The following is a 17,777-nucleotide window of genomic DNA, read 5'->3' on the forward strand; positions in this document are numbered from 1 at the left end:
GGTAAGAGCGCTGCAGCATCCTTCCGCAGTAGGATCGCTCGGGGCGCGAGCCAATGAACGTGCGACTCTCCACTGGCACGTGTCTCGCAACACCAGCACGCCCAGAGCGCCCGTCCTTGCCAGTGTTCGTCTCTGTGCATCATCTCTGTCCTGTAGGCAAGTCTCATAGAGTTCATTTCATTCGCCTCATAGTCTGCTACTGAAGACCCCAGCGATACAAGAACACGAGCATCTCGCGCTCGCCGCGCTCACTGAATCGTCACCGTCAGCAACGTCACAATGCCGTCGATCGATATGTCTGCAGGCCAGCGCCACGAAGGCCGCATCAGCCCCAGCAAGTGCTTGTGTTCAGCAGAAGCTCACCGTGGTTGATCCCGGCACTCCCTGCTGCCAGCAGGCCCGTGATATTCTCGGCCGTCGTGCTGTATGTCACCCCTCCATAGCTCGTCGTCCCAAGCGCCCCCGAGACGAGGTCGTCCCTGTACGTGCGCTCGTTAGCAGGAGGCCGAGGGCGCGCCGTGCGCCGCTCCACGTACCGTCCGATGTCATAGCCATCTGGCTCGATGTCGTGCCCCTCCGACGCGTCTTCCTCATACGAGACGCTGCGTGACCCAGCGTCCCATCAGGTGAGCTATCATCCATGAGAATCAACCACGACTTACGCAAGGAACAGCGCCCCGCTATCGGCGTTTGTCCCGTTCTGCACAAAGATCCTGCGCAGAGTGAGCCATCCAGCATGCACTCGGTACCGCCTCGACAGGCGCACGCCTCACCGGAAGTGGTTCCCGCCGATCGCACTCTCGAGACACGTCCCGACCGACGCGTCGCCGTAGTCCTCGCGTATCTCGACCGTCTGGTTCACCCACCCGTTGCCGTCGCCCAGGTTCGCGCTCTGCGGGGCGCCGATGTGGATGCCGAGGCACTCCGTCGAGCTCGATACCAGCCCGGTGAGCGATCGTCTGCAAAGAACCGATGGCCACGACTCACAAGCCGATGGCGCGCGCGTAGTTGATCGAACCGTCGTACGTGAGGACGTCTGCCGAGCTCAGACCAGAGATGATGACCTGGTGGCCACCGCATGCGCGCGTAAGCTCCTCCCACCGTTGACGCTACAAACGAGGAGCGCATACGTTCAGAGGTTCGCCGTACCCGTCGCCGGCATTCGTCAACATCGAGCCGCCATTATCCGCAGGGTTGTAATACGCCGCGGCGCGCTTCGTGAGCGGGCCCGCCGACGCGCGCAGGGCGACTGCGAGGAGTGCGAGGCCGAAGCCGAGGGAGCGTACAGCGTACATGGCGCGGGTACCGGGGGCGAGAGGCCTGAGACGTCAGTGCTGGCTGGCGGGGACACTCTGCACTGGCCGCGCTATTTATGCGCGCGTGAGGACGCACGGGGGAGAGAACGTCTGCGGGGGAGGTCCTGTATCCCCGGACACGGCAGGTTCCCAGCCCAGCGGGACGCGTCGTCATATGGAATAGGCTGATTGGGAGTTTGCCAGAAGCTGCAGCGGCACATGGCCGGGGCGAGTGGGGAAGACGCGGGCCTGCTTCACTGCGCCGGGGCGTTGCGCGCCGCATGGCGAGCGAGGATTGCGATGAACGTTCGACAGACTTTCTCGGGGATTGAGCTGGCGGAAGGGGGCCCGATAGGGCCGTCGCTCGTCTGGTGCCGCTGTGGCGATCGAACGTTCGTTTGCAGCGTCGTGCGCGTGCGCTGGACCGGGTGTCCCTGTCAGTGCAGGAAGGGTCTGCAGTCACGTAACAGTGTGCAGCCGGGCGAATAGGCGCGATGTTCAGTACCGCAGCACGTACCGTCCTGTGAGCGATCCTGACGGGGCCGTCTATGTAGACAACTGTGCACATGTAGAGGGTGATAGATGTCACGCATGCGTAAGGCCGTTCTTCGGTGTCCCACGCTTGATCTCAGCAGTGCTGTAGAGTGTCCGTATATAGAGAGCCTTGTGCATCTCTCGGTGATACTGGTTGTCCAACAATTGGTTGCTTGCAACGATGTCAAATAGCAGCTCTTGAGTGTCGAGCAAACCATGTAGTAAGTAGCGTTCGTAGACGCAGTGGCTGATGCTGACCGATCGAGTACGCAGGACAGTAGCTGAATTTGAATACCGTGACGAATTCGGCACTTCTGTCAGGTGGACTGTTGGACTTCGAAGTTCGCGCGATCTTCCTGGCATACCTACACCGGCCGGCATGACCCACGCCCGTCAAGCCAGGCCCAGGCCTCGGCGTACAGGTATCCCACAGCTGCATCCAGTGTGTCTGGAATCCGTACCGCTCGTGGTGGATATGAAGTTTATTCTGGTATCGTAAATCCGTGCTGGACATGAGTTCGTGACACATCGAAAACATCCGTCTCTTCGTCCTGCTGTATGTGTGCGCCCATGGGCGCTCATTGGATCGTGACTGTCAGGACACTGACGATGCCGTCTATAGCGATGTCTGGGTTCCGGCGGCACCTCTCGTCAATCACACGTATTTCAAGACCATTGCTGTGGCGGACACTCACCGTGGTTGATGCCGTTCGTGCCTGCTTGCAGCAAGCCCGCGACATTCTCGGCCGTGGTGCTGTATGTGACGCCGCCGTAGCTGGTCGTGCCGAGTGCCCCTGATACGAGCGTGTCGCTAGTAAATGTGTTTCAATGTCAGTACTCGCAGTAGGCCTTGCAAGGGATCAGTCGCACCGTCCGACGTCGTATCCGTCCGGGCTGATAGTGTGGTGTTCCGTCGAGGGCTCCTCCTGCGACGCGCTGTGGATGCAGAGAGGTGCGCATGGTCAGTCCTCAGACATCACGGACGAGCGATCAAAACACTGACGCTAAGAAGAGCGCCCCGCTGTTCGCATCGCCCCCGTCCTGTTTGAAGACCCTATCAAACCGATTCGGCCTCAATAAGCAGCCCCCTCGCACCGGCAGGTGGTGCTGACCTGAAGTGGTTCCCGCCGATCGCGCTCTCCATGCACGTCCCGACGTCCGGGTGGCCGTAGTCCTCGCGTAGCTCTGCCGTTTGGTTCACCCAGCCGTTGCCGTCGCCGAGGTCTGCGCTCTGCGGGCCGCCGAGGTGGATGCCGAGACACTCCGTTGAACTGTGTGGGTGAGGACATACGGGCGGTCAGCGATGGGTCCAGCACGGAGTGAGGTGACTTACAAGCCGATCGCACGGGCGTAGTTGACAATGCCGTCGTATGAGAGAACGTCTGGGGAACTGTGGCCCGAGATGATGACCTGGGTGCGCACAGCGCGATTGAGCGTGAGGGTTCAACGATGGCCGCGGGCAGAAGACGCACGTTCAGAGGTTCCCCGAGGGTGCCAGCGTTAGTGAGCATGGAGCCACCGTTGTCGGCCGGGTTGAAATACGCCGAGGCGCGTTTCGCGATGGGCCCGGCGGATGCGCGGAGGGCGAGGAGGGCGAAGCCAAGGTAGCGGAGGCTGAACATGGCGGAGGTGCTAGACAACGGTGGGGGGAGACCGTCGACCAGGAGCAAGGGTGGTGAAGCCGATGCTGCTGGGGAGTGCCGACGAGCATCCACGGCCTTTTATGCGTCCATCCTGCGACGCTCGCTTGAGGAAGTGCGCTGCTCCCGTCATCCCGAGAGCGACACATATGGTGCTAGCTCGTCGGTGCCGGCGGTCGTCATATGGGTCGAGCGAGTGTGATGAGGGAGAGAACAGGCGTGATCGCGTGGCTGCTGGTGTGTTGCTGAAAAGACACCGTCTTCCCTTCCCATCGACGCTTGGTAGCCATGTGCACGGTCGGTAGAAGATGAACGCTGACACCCTTTTGGAGGCATCGCGGGACGCTGGCGTCGCCGGTCAGCTTCGGGAAATCGATGATAAAGCGAGGAGACATACGATTGCTTGATGCTTGGCTATCGTGAGATGATACAAGGGCACACCACTAGGTCGGTACTCGGTGCTGGATACATGCACGGACACATTCCTAGAGGTATGTCAGAATTAGGTGAAACCAAAAGCTCATCTGATGCCCGTTGCGATAGTGTTCGTAGCAGTCACCGAAAGTTATGTATGGGTGCCGCAGCAGTTCTGACTTGCGGTGCCAACGACGTGAACGCGAATCTGACCACTCGCCGGGAGCTGATCTGTGCCAAGAAGGTTGATACACCTACGTCACGGGGACCTTTCCCCATCCGGAGAGCACGAGGAATGGTTGCGTCGCCTCCTTCTGGGTCCCGCACGAATGATCGCTGCGCATGGTGAGCGGGCGGGGTGCTTCGGGGTGCATACGATTGCTGTTTATCGCGGGCCGCCGGGCTTGCAGTTGAGATGATCGACGCGTTTGTGGTGGGTGTCATGTGCAACCACACCGGAGATTTTTACCGTGTGGTGTACCCAGGGTGTACCACTATCTATCCCACCGTGAAACAAATGGGTGTACGACACCCGTTGAACACGATGGGAGCTTGGAACGAGACTCATCACACACAATTGAAGAAGGCTGAAGGCGGTGGAATGCAAGAGACCAACTGCCCGACGGAGTGGTTGATAACGCGGCGGTACTGGCACCGGTCAGTAAGACGTGATTTATCGGCGATTCGGCGCAACACTCAGTGCCGGTGCTCGACGGCCATACTGCACGCATCATACCCGAGCTGTGGCACGCCAAACACCGTAGATAGTTCAGAGGACGAAGGACTGGCGATGTGGAGGAGGACAGGAAGCCGGGGAGGCAGAGGACATTGATTGTTATGCGGCGAATCTGATGCCGTTCTTGGTGCAGATGTGTGTGTCCGCATATGGCAACTAAGAATCGTCGGCCATCTCCGGCGCGGGTCTTCTGAGTGGTTGCGTGGTTCAACTCTCTCGTCTCTTGTTCGCCGCACCGGGCTGCATTCTGCACAATGCAGCGCCCCAGACACACACAGGTGGTCTGAGAGACGCACGGAGATGTTTTGAGAGATATGAACAGTTGTCTGCGCGTGAGCAGCGCAGCGCAGACGGGGCGGGGCCTGCTGGAGGAAAGATCATTTGGCCCCGCAGCGCTTCGGGGTATCAATTAGGTAACAGGTGTCACGCTTCTTAGTAGGTTCGTTTCACTCCTCGCCAAATTTGGTTTCTTGAATAGCGACCCTCTCCGCCACCGCCCTCGTCCGCGCCGCCCTCGCTGGCCGTCCGCGACATTTCTCGCTCGTCGCTGCCCAGCTGCGAGCCGCCACACGCACTCTGCGTGCACGCCAGGACGCTCGCAGCGCACACATTCAACCGACGTGCGCTAGTGCTTATCTCACACGGGCTGGCTGTCGTCTGTGGCCACATCAAACCGTCCGCAACTGCTGCGGCGCGCGCCCCTGTTGGACGATTCTCCGCACACTGCTCAATTTTTACTCCTACAGCACCACCACATTTCTACCATGGCTGACTCCCCAGATGGCACCGAATCGGCAGCAGCCGAGTCGGGCGATGACGGACAGCTCACCATCCGCATTCCTAACCCAAAAGTCTACATGGCTCGTCAATCGCAGTGGAAAGGCCGCAGAGGAAAGCCGCGCTGTGATCATTGCCGTTTGAACAACCTCAAGGTATGTCAAATCGTATTATATAAGCGTAACATTCAGTACGGATGCTCATACGATGCCTATGGCCAGTGCGACCGCGTTTTGCCCACATGTAATCACTGCGCATGGGCAAATGGCCGAGAATGCAAGTACACGCCGTTACCGACTCCTGCGCATAGGGGCATCCCGAGATGCGACAGGTGTCGATCCCAGAACCTCAAGGTGTGTTTTCGGACGCAACGGGCTTTATAACAACGCAAGCATGCTCACATACGCCTTCTTCGCAGTGCGATCGCAGTTTGCCCATATGCAACCACTGTCAGGAGGATAACGAGGAGGACTGCAACTACACGCCGAAGAAGCGGCACAAGGTTCCCACAGAGAACCAGACCGCGACACCGAAGGGCGACAGAAACGAGACGCCCTATACTTCGAAGACGGCTTCCTTTCTCGTCTCCGAGGTGCCTTCGGACCACGAGGGCGAGGCGGAGAGCTCCACCTCCAATGGAAACGGTGCCACTCCGACCAACAAGCACACCTTCGAGGCCGAAATGCGCACTGAGCCACAGATTAAGCAATACAAGCCACCTGGCTCACCTATGCCGGGTGATGATATTCCTATGGACGTCGACTCGGAGATGTTCCAGCAGGTGGGCCCTGATGGAGCGGTAACCTGGGTGCGCAAGCTTGCGCTGCCTCCGCTTTCGGCGAAGGGCGCGTCCTCTGCGAGCGCGAGTGGCTCAGGGTACCACCGTCCATTTGTGCTCGACCAGGGCATGATCGTCACAACACCACACGTTGACCCGTGGACGCATCCGTCCTTCGCTCCTCTTCCGACCGTCGTCCTACAAACACTCGCGGCAATTACAGCAATGGACATGCCGACGCGACATGCGTTCGACGAGGCGCTCATACGGTTCGTAGGCGGACTGGCACCAGAATTACGGGAGACGGCGACGTTCATCACAGACGTCTACTCAGAGGTCGCGCATGCCGTATCCGAAGGTTTGGTATCGGAGTTGTCGCCCCGATTGCAGCTCTGGGCGAGCTGCCACCATGCAAGAGCGGGTTCACGCAAGCAGCACCTGCTCATCCTCCCCAGGGACGCGTACTACAACATGGACCGTGTAGACGAGGAGAGCCTCCGCGCTAGCTATGTCGCCCTGACGGATGGCGAGCCCGTGCCACTCAAGCCAGAGGACTCGGCGGCGGGCAGCTTGGCCGCGCTGGACCCTTTGGCAGTGTTCGACCGCATACCGGTCCAATCGCAGATATACGACGTCTTGGTGTACACACACAGGAACCACAGCTCCGCTCCGAGCATGCTGTCGGAGGCCAGGCGGATAGGCGTCGTAAGTGCACCTCCATTAAGTGGAGTTTCAAGTTCCATTGTTGAGCTTGCTTTGTTGTAGGCGACGATCACCTGGCCGATGGTGGAGATCTTCATCCGGCTATGCCCTCTCTGCAAAATGCGCGGCAAGAACAGCACGCGCGTCGCCTCCGAAGACGACCCCGCCCCACCTGTCTCACGCGCCCACTCACACGCCTCCAAGCGATAGCTCACCCCCACTCTCGCGGCCTCGCGGCCGGCCATTGTATCTTTATTTAGGGCATCTACTTCCTTGTACGATACATATACAAGCTAGCTCACCGTGATGTACATGCGTCGTATTGGTCGGGATGGGTCCGTTGTAACATTTATTCCGCTCTCTCGTTGTGTACTCGTCGGTGCTCCTCTCCTGTTTTGGTGATCTCGAGCTCAGTGTTGTTGCTGTACTGTACCGGCGCGCCTTGCTTGTATTGCGGCTGCGGTTGCCAGGTCGAATGGACACACGTTGTCCTTGCGTTGTCCCCTGCTGTTGTCGGCGCTTGCGCTTGGCCTGGGAGGAAGCGGCCACAGCGGAACCAGCGCGGCCATAACCACAGCGACTGCCTAATAGGGACACGGGCTTTGGGGATCATATCAAGATTCCCCGGCGTGTCAACGTTTCAACGGAAGGGCGTCATCGGGGAACCGCTCAGGGTGGAGTCCGACGCACACAGTTCTGGCGCTACAGGGTGTTCTGAGATACAACTGGGGCAGACAAATATGAGTTACACACGGTCGTGTAGATAGGTGTACATATATGTAGATGGTACTTTTCAAGGACGCGTACTAGATGGATAACAAGATTCAGAGAGATCCGAGTCGTATCTGCTCCTCATTGGCGCAGCTCAAAGGTCGCAAACGCAAGGTCGTATCCGCCAAACTCGTAGTTGATCTTGTCCGTGCGCTTGTACAACCCGCTGAATGGTGCGGACCCCTCCGGGCTCGCCGGGTCCAGGGTGGTGGTGGTGCCCTTCGCGCCCCGCGCGCACGGCTGGGTGAGCGCAGCCTTGAACGCGCGCTGCGCAGCCTCGACGGCGCTCTCGCCGTCCTCCTCCTCCGCGTTGTTGTTGTCCTCGCTCGAGACGAAGAGCGTGAGTGTGAGCCGGCCCGGCTGGAAGATGCTCACGACGCGGCGGATGAGCGTGCGCAGGTCGGGGATGCGCTTCTTCCCTTCCTGCGCGGCGGCCTCGCCGTCGGCCCCGGTGGACAGGGCGAGGGGCGCGGAGGGCAGGGGGACGTTGCACTCGAAGGACGCGTAGGACCAGCCTGACTCGGGCGTGACGTGGATGGTGTAGTAGCCCTCGCCTGACTTGGCGGGGTCCGTTCCTGCGTCCTCGCACCATTTGAGAAGGGCGTTGCAGGAGTAGCCGCAGGGCGTGAAGGAGTAGGCGTCGAGGGTCGTCACGTGCGGCGGGAAGAGCTGGGAGATGCCGAGGGAGGAGGAGAGGGACATGGCCTGGGCAGAGGGGGAGGCGTCGAGCTCGGAGGACGCGGGGGTGCTGGTCATGAAGGGCGCGCAGGCGGTCGGGGAGAGGTGTGTCATGAGGATCTCGATGGTGTAGTCTTGGGAGATCTCGTCGTCGTCGTCGGCAGGTGTCTGCTCTGGAGTGGGGCCGTCCGCGTCGACGCCATTGGCCTGCTCTTCGGATGCATCGCCGTTGAGAGGATGCTGGAGGGGTGTGTTCGGTCTGGTGCTTCCGTTGACGCTGTCGTCCCCGGGAGTGGTCATGTACAGTAGCCAGTGGTCGCCGTTCACCTTTCCGATCGTGTAGGCGGCACCATTCGGGAAGATGTTGTCGAGGTAGTCGATTTCGGCGCGCCAGTCCCTGTGAGGGCCCATCTGTCGCTCCGGGAACATGAATGCCTTGCGGGAGTAGAACAAGCGATAGACAGAGGGCAAGGATGCGTGATCGCGCGCAATCTCTAGTATGCGCGGGACCCCCAGGAGGTTGAGGGTCGTCCCGCATGTTTTGAGGATGAGGCGATGAGGGGAGACGAAGAAAGACGATTCACTAGATCGGAGGGGAGCGATGAGTACGTTGCCAGAGTAGTGCAAGAGTGAATGGCAAGGAGAAAGACCACAGCTCGCAGATCGCGCATGTGAAGCACCTAAGCTAGTTTTAGGCAGTGGATGGCGCATCCAATGTTCCGGGACGGGATGCCTGAACAATACCCCTAGACATATTGCGAATATTGGAGAATAATGCCGAACGAGAGATCGAGGCAGTCATATTCGAGATGGTGTTCCATCGCAGGCTCTTTCAGGTGCGCGCACGCCGGCCCTCGGACGATTGACGTGATCGGCCAGATGGCGAGAGCTCACCTGAGGAGATAGGCATCCATCTCCATGCCCTCCACGACGGAGAGGATCTTGCACTGGACGATGTCGAGCATGTCCGCCCAGACCTGGCGGGGGACCCTCCTGAGGCCGAACTTGCCATCGACGGGGGATGCAGCGTCGGGGACGTCGGCGGGGGTGGGCTTGAACCAGATCTCGAGGAGCTTCTCAGGACCCTCGAAGGGGCCGGTGGGTGCGACCTCAGGGCATGCTGCCATTCAGACGAGCGGGGTGCTATCGCGGGATGGAGAGGCGGCTCGTGCGGGCGACGGCAGAGGGATGCATGAAAGGGCGGTGGTGGACAAGCTCGCAGGCGCCCGCTCTCGTCTCAAAATCTGCAGCTCGATCGATGCCCGATCGCCTGCCGCCCGCCGCCGTCATGACGCGCACCTGTTGTTCGCGTGATTATTTATTAGTCGCAGCGCCGTCCTCGCTGTCCTCGCTGTCGTCCTCGCTGTCTGCGCCGTCGTCCTCGCTGCCCTCGCCACCGCGCTCATGGTGCGCAACCTCATCCTCCGCTTCCCCCTCTTCCGCGCACTCGCCCCCCGCCTCGCCAGACCTATTCTGCCCCTCACACGCCTCGCACCAAGCCCGCTAGCCCTCACCGGTGCGCCCGCCACCTCCTCCCGTCTCTTTCACCACATCCCTGCACGCCTCACCGACTCCCCGCCTCGCTCCCCACCACCAAATGACCCCGAGAGTCCCGGCCTCCCCCCAGATGCGACGCTCTCCCAGCGACTAAAACACCTCATCAAGGCCTACGGGTGGTACGCCCTCGGCATGTACATCGTCGTCGGCGCCCTCGACTTCGCAGTCGCCTTCGCCGGCATCAACATCATTGGCGCGGAACACGTCTCCAGAGTCACCTCCGCCGTCAAGGACTACGTCGCTGGGCTCATCAACTCGAGACCGCCAGAACCCGGCAGGGAGGAGATGGAGAGCATGTCGTCCCATGCGCACGGGGGCGGCCAGGAGGGCCTCTATGCCATGCTTGTCCTCGCCTACACGGTGCACAAAACGCTCTTCCTCCCGGTGCGCGTTGGCCTTACCGCCACGTTGACACCCAAACTTGTCCATTGGCTGCGGACTAGAGGCTGGGCAGGCGGCGAGGGTACGAAGCGCGCCGCGCGCGAGATGCGAGAAAGAATGAGGAGAGACAAAGATTAGATTCGATCGAACTGCTTGCGGTGTGCGTGCATGATATCTTGTCCTTGTTATTGACTTACCCGCTGGTGCGTGTTGCTGCTGCTTGTCGTCGCCCAAGGGTCTTGCTGACCGCCTGTGTTCTCAGTATAATGCTCACCTCTACTTAACCTGCGCAATAGACTATGTTCCCTCGCATGAAGTGAGCATCAGGGCACGGCGAGGGCCCCTCTGCCCTTGGGACCCCAGAACGAACTTGTCAATGTGTTCGGATCCATACCTTCATGTATCATTTCACGTAATCCGCCTTGTGCGTTCATCTTTGGCGCGTGATATAACCGGACGCCTGTCGTAACGCATACCCTCGGAAGCAGTGCTCCTGCCATGTCACGACGGGCATTGGTACGTGATTCTCCAACCATGATGGCTTCTGTCACTCCAAATACCTACACCGTCTTGCTGTGTTGCTGTGAGTATGGCAACATTACACTGGCTGTACGACGACCGGTCACCTCGGTGTCGGAGTCCAAGTTGACTGGCTTTCTACAGTAATGCGGACAGCTCGTACGGCTGGTCACTCTTCCTGACCGGCCGGGAACGCGCGTGTACAATGGCGGTGGCTGTGTTGTAGTCCCACTGCCGTACCACCTCCATGCCGTGGTATTTTTGCAACCTCGAACTGATGCCAACTTGTCAAGCAGAGACCTTCTCGCCGCAACCTCGACTTCTGGATTCGTCTGGAAGAGGCTTGCAGAGGTCTATTCTGCATCGCAGTGTGTGTTATGGTTTAATATTCACGTTCAGGTCCGACGTGTCGCTGCACTGCAAATATGGTACCTTGTGGTTCGGTCTCGCAGCCCTCGGAATGCGAGGAAACCAAGATGAAACGAAGACTTCACTGGATGTTAGCCTGAGGCACCCGCCACTGCGACCGCGTCAGTCGCCGATCAGAAAGGGCGATTCCTGTTCCCTCAGCGCGCCGAGGATCCACACGGGTGATGGGTGGCAACGATTGGCTTTCGGAGAGTTCACCAGCGGGGTCTAACCGCTGCAGGAAGGTCTATTTGTCTTCTCTGACGGTGGATACTCGTGGATCTGTCACTGTGCGGTCTTCGCTGCCGCATGTACGTACAGCAACTCGGATGTTATGACGCGGTCTTTCACGGGTTCAGTGGGCGGCGGTGCAGACGCGCGAGCTTCCACGGCGCGCTTGTGGCGCGCTCTGGTTCAGATGGGCGCGTCCGCAGTCGGCGGAGCGCCGCGCGTACGGAGAAGTGCGGGTGAGTTCTGCTTGTACAATCCATGACTGGGTCGAGTACGTATTCTGACCACCAGCCCTTGACCAGCCCACGGCAGTGCAGTCCTGCACGACTCGTAGAAGGGTTGATTTCCTCGGATGGGCAAGATTGACATCCTGTAGCGAAGGGGCACGTATCATGTCCAAATACCACAAGCCACTTCCTCGGGCGCTGACCCGCTGATTGCTTGAACTTTGAATGGACTCGAGCCTGTCTCAACGTGACAGTTGGACAACGTCTTCGTGATTGTCAATCAAACCGCAGAGCTTCGCGCATCGCTTCTGTTTTCTCCGCTCAATTGGCCCATTGGTCAAGCCCGCACATGCATTCAGGTGAGGGCACGTTGCGAGACGCCGTCGTTGCGGATAAAAGGCGGCGCGAGCAGCAAGGATTCCCCAGCTCTCTCTCCTTTTCAGAGCTCACTGAAAGCAGGCACTGGTTGGTGAGTGGTGGACGCGTTCGACCTCTGCGATGCTACTGCTAACGTCTACACTGCAGCTTTGCTTGATTTTTACGACCCTTCGATCTCGCTCCTTTCACGATCACCACCGTACATCACCGTACATCACTGCAGATAAACGAACATGCGTTTCGGAGCGGCTTTCTCACTGCTCTTCGCTGCCGTCTCGGTAGCTCCGTTCGCGCTCGCTGTCCCCTTCGGCGTTGAGGGGTGAGTACCTTACGCTCATTCTGCCTCATTTGCCCCTGACTAAATTACCAACCTGCAGCGCTGACGCGCTCGAGGTACGCGGCGTTGACTTCGACTCGGCCGACCTGTTCGCCCGCGCCGCCGAGTACGACGACGAGCTCCTTGCCCGCGAGGACGAGGAACTCTTCGCCCGCTCCTTCGAGGACGATGAGACGGTTCTCCTCGCCCGCGCCGTGCTCGAGGCGCTCCAAGCTCGCGACGACCCGCCTCCGTACTCCAAGCACGACCCCAACAACGGCAAGAAGCCGAAGTACACCGCCAAGGACCCGGCCCCGCTGCCGAAGTACCGTCAGAAGGACCCGTATAAGCCCGACCGCCAGCCGAAGCCGAAGCCAGGCCCCTCGCGTCCGCGAGACCTCGCTGAGGTGGAGGACATGTGGGCGCGCGACGATCCGCCTGCATACTCGAAGCACGACCCCATCAACGGCAAGAAGCCAAAGTACACCGCCAAGGACCCAGCCCCGCTGCCGAAGTACCGTCAGAAGGACCCGTACAAGCCCAACCGCCAGCCGAAGCCGAAGCCTGGTCCTTCGCGTCCGCGCGACCTCGCCGAGGTGGAGGACATGTGGGCTCGCGACGATCCTCCTCCGTACTCCAAGCACGACCCGATCAACGGCAAGACGCCTAAGTATTCGGCGAAGGACCCCAACCCTCCCCCGAAGTACCGCCAGAAGGACCCCCACAAGCCGAACCGTCAGCCCAAGCCCAAGCCTGGTCCCTCCAGGCCGCGTGAGCTGTCGGACTTCTGGTGGTGAACGAAGGCGTAGATTGGTGTTGTTGGATTGGATGGGCTTACGGGGCGTCGCTGTATCGTGATCGTAGCCATAATCAGAAACGAGATTTGAAGTGTTGGAAACTACCCTGTGTGAGGGCTTCGTTCGTCGTGCGTCATGAGTGGTGTGCAGCCAGGACTTGCCATAGAAATTGAACAAAAGTCAACGTCAAAAGCTGTACGGACAATCACTAGGTACGAATCAAGTAGCCTGCCGGTGACATCCCGCCGGATGAGTGATCGCAATGTTTCCGGTCTGCCTTGACGGGCGTGCTTCTTGCCGTGTAGCCCTCCTATGTGACTGAGAAGGCAATATTTTGTCAGTAATGTAGTTCGACTTCGACCAACACGCGGGTCTGTGGTCAGCGAGGCCGAGGCTCACCTGTATGCAGGTGTTCATTTTATGGGCCACAGACGTGAAGACGTTGAGTACAAGGCGAATAGAATATGGTATGATAAATGATACAATATGCTTGGATCGACTCGGCATTGGAATGCAGCCGACACGGGCTGTGCGAAGTCACATAACGATTGGTACATTTGTGCTCCCCGAATCAAGCGATCGTAGGTCCTGTTCTCGATTGACACAACTATGCTACTAATATCGGTGCATGGTTCTGCTCAACAACTTTGAGTCTCGCACATCATGTGTCGCACCCACCGTGACGTTGACTCAGTTGTGCCTAGCCTGAATGCATTTGTACACAGACGTACCATTCAAGAATATGGAGTCCAACATCCGCGAAGATTGATCGTGATGAGGGAGCGCCCCATCAGAACTGAGTAGTATGGCCACACAAATGACAGTACGGGAACAATGACCAGCGTTCCAGGATGCTTTCAGTAGAAGTACGAAAAATGCGACCAGCGCGAGCGTGCGGTTGTTATACACATCATACGCCCAGCCAGAATTCATCATGTACACTCTTCGTTTCCTTGCTTTCCTTTTCGCGCCGCTCCAGGAATTCGGATGAACGCAGCCTCTGCTCGCTCTTGACCTGCTTCACGAGCGCCCGTGTCTCCCGTATGTTTTCGCGGACGCGCTGTACCTCGCACGAGATGTCGTTGTCCATGCGGTCAAGCAGGTCAAGCAGGTTGACGACGGGACTGTGAGATGGTGTGGAGGTCTTCGGGATCGCTGGCAGCGGTTTCGACCGTGCTGAGGATACCCGCGAGGTTGGTGTCGTTTCGACGGCGGACGACGACGCCAGCGGTTGACGAGGACTGGATCGTGACGAGATTTTGTACTCTAGGCGCGGCAACTTGTATGAGGACCTGGGCGGAACCATGACCGCGCCTGCGAGTAGTGGAGAGAAGGAGAGCTCTAAGGGTAGCCGCGGCGCGTAAGATATGCGGATACTGGGCACCATCGCGTTGAGAGCTAGTAATTTGTAGAGGCAGGTGGATGAAGACGACGATGGGGATGGAGCGCAACGCAGAGACACCTAAGTAGTCCGCTAATTAGAGAGGCTGACTGGCCAGCCGCATTGCGATCTGGACCGCCCACTGGTGAGTGGGATACTGCTTGTTTTCTATCTGTTTCCGCGCCGCAGACCAGTGTTATCGTTATACATGAAATATGAGCACTGCTGCACCGCGAGAGGAGAGCTCGAGGAAGGGAACATGAGAGAGAGGAGCTCGGAACCTGAGTAGATACTAATGCTGAACTTACTACGAACGAAGACAGTTGCCTAATTCGGATGTTCATTTCGCGCCACGTGGTGATGAGGCCCGCGTCCCGAACGTCGGGTGGGCCGTCGAACAAGTTACAGCCTGTTACAGCACTCATCGCACTCAGACCCCACCGCACCAGCAGCATGTCTCTCGCCAGAGCGGCTGGCGCCGTCCTCAGGCCCAGGCAGATAGCCAGCCCCCTCCTCCGAACCCGCTCTGCGTCCTCGCACGCTCATGACGAGCATCACGACGATGGCCACGGCGAGGCGCACGATGCGACTACCTATCCGAAGGAGGGCGAGTACCCATCTTGGTGGTAATGTATGTGCATTTCTCATGGCCCCCCTTGTAGACTTCTCGGGTCCCTTCTGGAGGCGATTTGTCCTCTTCAGCCTCGGCGTCGTAGGCTTCTACAAGTTTGCGCCTTCCCAAGACGAGGACAACGTGCTCACGCGTGCGATGGCGTCGTTTTCGACCCCGAGCGAGGTGTGGCAGAAGCTGAGCTTCAAGCACTTGGTGCAGTCGGTGGAGGTGTCAGAAGAGAGCCTGCTCATTGCGGGCGCACAGCGTGCGCCCGTGCATCGCTATCGCTACACACAGTGCGTCGTGACATCCCTTGTCCCGCCTTCTTCCGTTGACGTGCCCCGCTTTTCCAGACGCTTTGAGCAGATCTCGCCGCATTTGCACCCGGTCGGGCTCGCTGTGGATGTTAGCGAAGTTGAGGTCAAGAACGTGTAAAGCCATCTCATATAATGTCATTCGTGCTCGTGCAGTCCCAGGACGCCCGCGTTCTGTACGAGTGCTGTGGGTTTCTGGACCCTGGGTGCGTTCCATTCGTCACTCCGGAGTTGATCTCGCGGGAAGACCTACAAACGCTATCGAGCGGCCCTTAGCGGCGGAGGAAGGATCTCCGAGATGATATTGCATGCAACAGTCGGCGAGACAAATGTAATAACAGTCCAGAACGGTGCGTAGCGGCTCATAGCTTCGCGCCGATGCGCTTCCGCTTGAACTGCTCAACCTCGTCCTTCGTCGCGAGCACAAAGCCGAACGTCCACACCCATACCTGGCCGCCCGTGACCTCACCCTCCTTGAAGCCCATCTCCTTCCACTTCTTCGGATCACGTTCTGCGTACACAGGGCAGATGAGAGACATCTTGGTCGCGAAAACAGGGTCCGTGCCGAGGAAGGGCGAGTGGGAGGGATACAGGGCGGTGGTGAGACTGCCCGGAAGCGCGACGTCATCAGTAAATGCATGCGGCACGGTGCTTTGGTCAGCACTCACTCGTCGTACCCAGGCGCGGTCAGCATGAAGTGGATGTGCGAAGCGCGGTGAGGATGGCGGCCTATGGTAGGCAGCGGCGTTCCGAGATTCATGATGAACGTTTGAACAGAGACCGGATGTCAATTATAACTCACCGAGCGCACGCAGGAGGTCGCCGCCTGGCCCATCACTTGGCTGGTCGCACACATTGTCAGCAAGGAAGAGCAGACGGGGCGAGGGCGCTGCGGAGCGTACGCACAATGGGATACGCGGTGGGCAAGATGCCACGGTAGGAGACTGTGCCGTCGTCTTTGGCGAGGATTTTACCGCGGTCGTTGACTTCTTTGCTATCAGGGTATTGAACATCATAGATACCGTCTCCGTCGGCTTGCCACTGCGAAAGGCACAGTGTGGTCAGTCCGACGGATTTTACATCCACTGCGGAAGGGAACTCACCACGTCCACCTTGGCACCCCTGATGGGCTGGCCTCGGGTGTTCTTGATAGTCGCGGAGAAGTACATGGGCTCGCCCGTCGTGCCGGCTTTAGCGAGCGAGCACCCTGAAGGGAACTCCGGAGCACCAGGGTAGTAGAATGGCCCAGGCTCGCAGCTCTCAGTGCAAGTCTAGCGTCAACATCAATGGTCAGCGTATTAATTCCGCCTGACTATGGCAGCGAGCACGTACCGGCGGTTTGGGGTGGTTCAGTTCATCGATGAGCGCGCTGAAGCCGAGGATATCGCTGAGGAGGATGAACTCGTTCTTGTAGTCCGTGCTCTCCTTGCCGACGCGTGTGAGGAACTCGACAACCTTCGTCCACTCGTCATGGGTGAGCAATGTCTCTCGGGCGAAGGTATGGAGGTGGTTGATGAGCGTGCTGATGAGCTGTAGTGAGCGGGGGTCCTTGACCAGGCTCCGGTGCAGTTCGTTGACGCTAGGGGTCAGCGATCAGGGTCTGATGCAACAACGACGGAGAGGCAAGACAGACTGGTGGGTAATGGTGTAGTCGGAGCCCTCGCGGAAGTCCTTCTCGAGAGGCAGGTCCCGCGGAATTTCACGCTCGAGTTGCGCACGGATGGCGACGCCCACCCGGAGGGGGTCCTTCATTTGCTTCTCGGAGGCCATGACGGGTAACTGAGGAGGCAGACGGGGATGAGCGGTGTAGTCATGACGGAGGTACTGTGGTTAAATATGCGGCCTGGTGGCGCGGGGCTTCTTGCAATTGTTGGCCGACGCGGGGAGAGCGAGGTTCCAAGTACCCGGATGGGCGAAAGTTTCACTCGTTGCTCGTAAGAAGGGCAATATGTTAATGGTAGCTTATAGATGAGGGACGCCTAAAGGATGAACAAGAAAGGTGCTTCTGAGAGTAGGAAGCGATCTGAGGTCATGCGACGGTCTAGAGGGGCAGGAAAAGGACCGGCTGTCATTGGGCAGCGAGGCAAGTGACGCACAGTTTCACACTATCCGAAGGCTTCCCCGAATGTGTACAGCGAGACAGCGGACGAGGAGAAGCTTGCACGCAGTGGCGACTGGCTGATGCGCTGACGGAGGGAAATGAACACGAGGGGGCAGATGAATAGAGGCTTACAGAGGCAGACGGTACGGCCGCCGCACTGGCCGTCCTATGACACCCCTTGCGAACATGTGTCCGTGGTGGCTGCCGCGCGACGCGTCCGGTCACGTGG

At 59.1% G+C, this 17,777-nt stretch overlaps 10 protein-coding genes across 10 annotated transcripts; 5 read left to right on the forward strand and 5 right to left on the reverse strand.

Moving 5' to 3' along the window:
• Positions 1-208: 208 nt before the first annotated feature.
• On the reverse strand, positions 209-1,404 carry B0H18DRAFT_412184 (uncharacterized protein). Its single transcript, XM_048037971.1, has 7 exons — positions 1,131-1,404; positions 988-1,064; positions 774-932; positions 663-713; positions 537-602; positions 364-479; positions 209-298 (listed from the first exon to the last, which is right to left on the reverse strand). Exons 1-7 carry the CDS (start codon positions 1,293-1,295, stop codon positions 249-251), a joined length of 684 nt encoding a protein of 227 aa, XP_047899023.1. The 5' UTR covers positions 1,296-1,404; the 3' UTR covers positions 209-248.
• A 972-nt stretch (positions 1,405-2,376) lies between these two features.
• Positions 2,377-3,900, reverse strand: B0H18DRAFT_412280 (uncharacterized protein). Its single transcript, XM_048037972.1, has 8 exons — positions 3,867-3,900; positions 3,302-3,814; positions 3,163-3,239; positions 2,942-3,100; positions 2,833-2,883; positions 2,700-2,765; positions 2,525-2,640; positions 2,377-2,457 (listed from the first exon to the last, which is right to left on the reverse strand). The coding sequence occupies exons 2-8, from the start codon at positions 3,449-3,451 to the stop codon at positions 2,408-2,410; spliced, it is 669 nt and encodes a 222-aa protein (XP_047899024.1). The 5' UTR covers positions 3,452-3,814; positions 3,867-3,900; the 3' UTR covers positions 2,377-2,407.
• A 1,168-nt stretch (positions 3,901-5,068) lies between these two features.
• B0H18DRAFT_901850 (uncharacterized protein) lies at positions 5,069-7,373 on the forward strand. The gene is made up of 4 exons (XM_048041462.1): positions 5,069-5,551; positions 5,618-5,749; positions 5,815-6,879; positions 6,940-7,373. Exons 1-4 carry the CDS (start codon positions 5,384-5,386, stop codon positions 7,084-7,086), a joined length of 1,512 nt encoding a protein of 503 aa, XP_047899025.1. The 5' UTR covers positions 5,069-5,383; the 3' UTR covers positions 7,087-7,373.
• A 199-nt stretch (positions 7,374-7,572) lies between these two features.
• On the reverse strand, positions 7,573-9,609 carry B0H18DRAFT_975663 (S-adenosylmethionine decarboxylase). The gene is made up of 2 exons (XM_048044092.1): positions 9,220-9,609; positions 7,573-8,908 (listed from the first exon to the last, which is right to left on the reverse strand). Exons 1-2 carry the CDS (start codon positions 9,450-9,452, stop codon positions 7,729-7,731), a joined length of 1,413 nt encoding a protein of 470 aa, XP_047899026.1. The 5' UTR covers positions 9,453-9,609; the 3' UTR covers positions 7,573-7,728.
• Positions 9,608-10,713, forward strand: B0H18DRAFT_1207025 (uncharacterized protein). Its single transcript, XM_048036198.1, has 2 exons — positions 9,608-10,466; positions 10,526-10,713. The coding sequence occupies exon 1, from the start codon at positions 9,730-9,732 to the stop codon at positions 10,399-10,401; it is 672 nt and encodes a 223-aa protein (XP_047899027.1). The 5' UTR covers positions 9,608-9,729; the 3' UTR covers positions 10,402-10,466; positions 10,526-10,713.
• Positions 10,714-10,761: 48 nt separating this feature from the next.
• On the forward strand, positions 10,762-12,073 carry B0H18DRAFT_1101196 (uncharacterized protein; the record flags this gene model as incomplete). Its single annotated transcript, XM_048032515.1, has 6 exons — positions 10,762-10,779; positions 10,939-11,150; positions 11,182-11,312; positions 11,353-11,501; positions 11,550-11,657; positions 11,724-12,073. 6 exons carry the CDS (start codon positions 10,762-10,764, stop codon positions 11,856-11,858), a joined length of 753 nt encoding a protein of 250 aa, XP_047899028.1. The 3' UTR covers positions 11,859-12,073.
• B0H18DRAFT_975666 (uncharacterized protein) lies at positions 12,074-13,240 on the forward strand. The gene is made up of 3 exons (XM_048044093.1): positions 12,074-12,117; positions 12,174-12,345; positions 12,404-13,240. The coding sequence occupies exons 2-3, from the start codon at positions 12,260-12,262 to the stop codon at positions 13,137-13,139; spliced, it is 822 nt and encodes a 273-aa protein (XP_047899029.1). The 5' UTR covers positions 12,074-12,117; positions 12,174-12,259; the 3' UTR covers positions 13,140-13,240.
• A 725-nt stretch (positions 13,241-13,965) lies between these two features.
• On the reverse strand, positions 13,966-14,585 carry B0H18DRAFT_975671 (uncharacterized protein). Its single transcript, XM_048044094.1, has one exon. The coding sequence runs from the start codon at positions 14,524-14,526 to the stop codon at positions 14,050-14,052; it is 477 nt and encodes a 158-aa protein (XP_047899030.1). The 5' UTR covers positions 14,527-14,585; the 3' UTR covers positions 13,966-14,049.
• A 336-nt stretch (positions 14,586-14,921) lies between these two features.
• Positions 14,922-15,646, forward strand: B0H18DRAFT_926892 (uncharacterized protein). Its single transcript, XM_048041643.1, has 3 exons — positions 14,922-15,127; positions 15,183-15,429; positions 15,487-15,646. Exons 1-3 carry the CDS (start codon positions 14,974-14,976, stop codon positions 15,566-15,568), a joined length of 483 nt encoding a protein of 160 aa, XP_047899031.1. The 5' UTR covers positions 14,922-14,973; the 3' UTR covers positions 15,569-15,646.
• B0H18DRAFT_975675 (aromatic compound dioxygenase) lies at positions 15,639-17,685 on the reverse strand. The gene is made up of 7 exons (XM_048044095.1): positions 17,081-17,685; positions 16,780-17,026; positions 16,551-16,718; positions 16,354-16,488; positions 16,250-16,289; positions 16,116-16,176; positions 15,639-16,053 (listed from the first exon to the last, which is right to left on the reverse strand). Exons 1-7 carry the CDS (start codon positions 17,215-17,217, stop codon positions 15,810-15,812), a joined length of 1,032 nt encoding a protein of 343 aa, XP_047899032.1. The 5' UTR covers positions 17,218-17,685; the 3' UTR covers positions 15,639-15,809.
• Positions 17,686-17,777: the final 92 nt, after the last annotated feature.

This window comes from Fomitopsis serialis (genome assembly GCF_022376445.1).
Source record: "Fomitopsis serialis strain Sig1Antser10 chromosome Unknown B0H18scaffold_4, whole genome shotgun sequence".
NCBI classification, from domain to species: Eukaryota; Fungi; Basidiomycota; class Agaricomycetes; order Polyporales; family Fomitopsidaceae; genus Fomitopsis; species Fomitopsis serialis.

What these genes read in the sequence shown, in the direction of transcription:
- B0H18DRAFT_975663 (XM_048044092.1), bottom strand. Translation starts at nt 9,452, where the DNA reads ATGGCAGCATGCCCTGAGGTCGCACCCACCGGCCCCTTCGAGGGTCCT. An exon ending in ATGGATGCCTATCTCCTCAG is followed by an intron (nt 8,909 to 9,219) that starts GTGAGCTCTCGC and finishes CCTCCGATCTAG; the next exon opens with TGAATCGTCTTTCTTCGTCT.
- B0H18DRAFT_412280 (XM_048037972.1), bottom strand. Translation starts at nt 3,451, where the DNA reads ATGTTCAGCCTCCGCTACCTTGGCTTCGCCCTCCTCGCCCTCCGCGCA. An exon ending in ATCGGCGGGAACCACTTCAG is followed by an intron (nt 2,884 to 2,941) that starts GTCAGCACCACC and finishes TCGGTTTGATAG; the next exon opens with GGTCTTCAAACAGGACGGGG. An exon ending in CACGAACGGCATCAACCACG is followed by an intron (nt 2,458 to 2,524) that starts GTGAGTGTCCGC and finishes GCCGGAACCCAG; the next exon opens with ACATCGCTATAGACGGCATC.
- B0H18DRAFT_412184 (XM_048037971.1), bottom strand. Translation starts at nt 1,295, where the DNA reads ATGTACGCTGTACGCTCCCTCGGCTTCGGCCTCGCACTCCTCGCAGTC. An exon ending in TACGCGCGCGCCATCGGCTT is followed by an intron (nt 933 to 987) that starts GTGAGTCGTGGC and finishes GCTGGTATCGAG; the next exon opens with CTCGACGGAGTGCCTCGGCA. An exon ending in GAGTGCCGGGATCAACCACG is followed by an intron (nt 299 to 363) that starts GTGAGCTTCTGC and finishes GCTGGCCTGCAG; the next exon opens with ACATATCGATCGACGGCATT.
- B0H18DRAFT_901850 (XM_048041462.1), top strand. Translation starts at nt 5,384, where the DNA reads ATGGCTGACTCCCCAGATGGCACCGAATCGGCAGCAGCCGAGTCGGGC. An exon ending in GCCGTTTGAACAACCTCAAG is followed by an intron (nt 5,552 to 5,617) that starts GTATGTCAAATC and finishes GCCTATGGCCAG; the next exon opens with TGCGACCGCGTTTTGCCCAC. An exon ending in GTCGATCCCAGAACCTCAAG is followed by an intron (nt 5,750 to 5,814) that starts GTGTGTTTTCGG and finishes CCTTCTTCGCAG; the next exon opens with TGCGATCGCAGTTTGCCCAT.
- B0H18DRAFT_975671 (XM_048044094.1), bottom strand. Translation starts at nt 14,526, where the DNA reads ATGGTGCCCAGTATCCGCATATCTTACGCGCCGCGGCTACCCTTAGAG.
- B0H18DRAFT_926892 (XM_048041643.1), top strand. Translation starts at nt 14,974, where the DNA reads ATGTCTCTCGCCAGAGCGGCTGGCGCCGTCCTCAGGCCCAGGCAGATA. An exon ending in GACTACCTATCCGAAGGAGG is followed by an intron (nt 15,128 to 15,182) that starts GCGAGTACCCAT and finishes CCCCCCTTGTAG; the next exon opens with ACTTCTCGGGTCCCTTCTGG. An exon ending in CATCGCTATCGCTACACACA is followed by an intron (nt 15,430 to 15,486) that starts GTGCGTCGTGAC and finishes CCGCTTTTCCAG; the next exon opens with ACGCTTTGAGCAGATCTCGC.
- B0H18DRAFT_975666 (XM_048044093.1), top strand. Translation starts at nt 12,260, where the DNA reads ATGCGTTTCGGAGCGGCTTTCTCACTGCTCTTCGCTGCCGTCTCGGTA. An exon ending in GTCCCCTTCGGCGTTGAGGG is followed by an intron (nt 12,346 to 12,403) that starts GTGAGTACCTTA and finishes ACCAACCTGCAG; the next exon opens with CGCTGACGCGCTCGAGGTAC.
- B0H18DRAFT_975675 (XM_048044095.1), bottom strand. Translation starts at nt 17,217, where the DNA reads ATGGCCTCCGAGAAGCAAATGAAGGACCCCCTCCGGGTGGGCGTCGCC. An exon ending in GGGGTGCCAAGGTGGACGTG is followed by an intron (nt 16,489 to 16,550) that starts GTGAGTTCCCTT and finishes TGCCTTTCGCAG; the next exon opens with TGGCAAGCCGACGGAGACGG. An exon ending in ACCGCGCCTGGGTACGACGA is followed by an intron (nt 16,054 to 16,115) that starts GTGAGTGCTGAC and finishes GCTTCCGGGCAG; the next exon opens with TCTCACCACCGCCCTGTATC.
- B0H18DRAFT_1207025 (XM_048036198.1), top strand. Translation starts at nt 9,730, where the DNA reads ATGGTGCGCAACCTCATCCTCCGCTTCCCCCTCTTCCGCGCACTCGCC.